At 44.3% G+C, this 1501-nt stretch overlaps 1 protein-coding gene across 2 annotated transcripts in view; it reads left to right on the top strand.

Annotated features, from left to right (window-relative positions):
- The window catches only part of dachc (dachshund c), a 25871-nt gene that overhangs the window by 15469 nt on the left and 8901 nt on the right, over nucleotides 1–1501 (top strand). For both annotated transcript variants that reach the window (XM_014001572.1, XM_014001565.1), the window contains exons 4-6: nucleotides 419–597; nucleotides 758–878; nucleotides 959–1093. In XM_014001572.1, the coding sequence (XP_013857026.1) occupies nucleotides 419–597; nucleotides 758–878; nucleotides 959–1093 (435 nt within the window). The remainder of the gene's footprint in view (nucleotides 1–418; nucleotides 598–757; nucleotides 879–958; nucleotides 1094–1501) is intronic.

Below are 1501 nucleotides of genomic sequence, written 5' to 3'. Positions count from 1 at the left end.
CACATACTTTGTGCGCAACACATATGTATATATTTACTTAGCACAAAAAGTAAGAAAAWGTGTTTGGTAGATTATTTMTTTTTTGTAACAATGCTTCTTTGCKACAAATCTWAYAGCRGGCAGCTGATTGGCAGCATCAAAACAAGTATCAGTAGCAACARCAAAATAAGTTGTTTGGCAAACTTTTCATGTGCGCAACCCACATACTCAGCTTTACTGCTCACCCCACAAATGCATGTGGGATAAGCCTTATGTGGCACTATTTAAAAAAGACATTAACAGACAAATTTCCTTACTTTTTGTGCAAACTTTATATGTCTAATATATTCCTGATGACTTTAATCTTTACTTTAGCACTATGAGAAGCAAGACATTCATTTTACTGTAGTCTTCCTCTTTTTGTTTTCTTCTCCTACAGTTCTGGATCAGTTGCCCTTCATGATGATGTCACATCCTCTGATTCCTGCCAGCCTGGCGCCAGCATCCATCTCCATGGCCATGGGCCAGATGAACCGGCTGAGCACCCTGGCCAGCATAGCCAACGTGGCCCAGCTCCACGCCAACGCACCTGCCAGGGCGCCCACCTCCGTCATTAAGGTGAACTCATGGGGGCCAACTGGCCTCACAGATCTGACCATCTGACCAGGAAAAAATAAATTGAAGTCTGTAAAGTTTAGAAAAGCATTTATATATTCATATGTTTAGAGATATCTAGTGTGMTACGGCCCTCTTAATAAAGCTGTTCTTGGTTCGTCAGGAGCGGGTACAGGACACCCCCTCCCCTTCACCCTCGCTGGACGAAGCTCAGATGTCATCCAATCACAGCAGCAGCGTGTCAAGTTCACCGTTGCCTACGGAGCGCACCGCAGACGCCGCACGTACGTACCGACCCGTAGCCCGGAAACACGCCACTCTGTCATCCATTAAAAGACGCTTTCATGAATTTCTTTCCCTTCAGATCAACTTCATGACGGCCTTTCATCGAGTCACAGCATGTTGAGACACTCTCCTGGTCTGGCGCAGCRTCCCAGAGAGACCGATGGGACGTTAGCAGAATATAACAAGGAGAACAAGAGGAGCCACACCGACAGGGGTAACAACACTGATTCTGCAGCAGAGCTTGTGCTAAAAGCAGTTTGACTTAATTTAAGTGTCTTATATGCATTGACTGACTGCGTTAACCTTGCTTCAGAGGTCMATTTTCTGCTGTTTTCTGAGGATTTCTTCTTACAGTCAGTCATTTAGTCATAATAACGAGTAATGATTGCTTCTCAGGAAAATCTATTGTCTCTTTTTTTGCAAAAGGCTGTCTGTATTGAACATTGCATTCAGTTTTCAGCCAATCCATCCATCTTTGTCAGCGCCTGTTGCTCCGTGAACTCAGCCCCACCTGCAAGTGTGCAGGTTTCCCCGAAAACATTTCCTTTAACGGAAAGCGTTTTTTAGTTTAACGAGAGAGAAATATCAGTAACATGTTGATCGTGATTCACCTCTTTTACCC

The sequence above is a fragment of the Austrofundulus limnaeus genome, unplaced genomic scaffold (genome assembly GCF_001266775.1).
Source record: "Austrofundulus limnaeus strain Quisiro unplaced genomic scaffold, Austrofundulus_limnaeus-1.0 Scaffold0, whole genome shotgun sequence".
Classification (NCBI taxonomy): domain Eukaryota; kingdom Metazoa; phylum Chordata; class Actinopteri; order Cyprinodontiformes; family Rivulidae; genus Austrofundulus; species Austrofundulus limnaeus.
The sequence above is the reverse complement of the archived record's forward strand: the minus strand, read 5'-3'. Positions and strand labels throughout refer to the sequence as shown.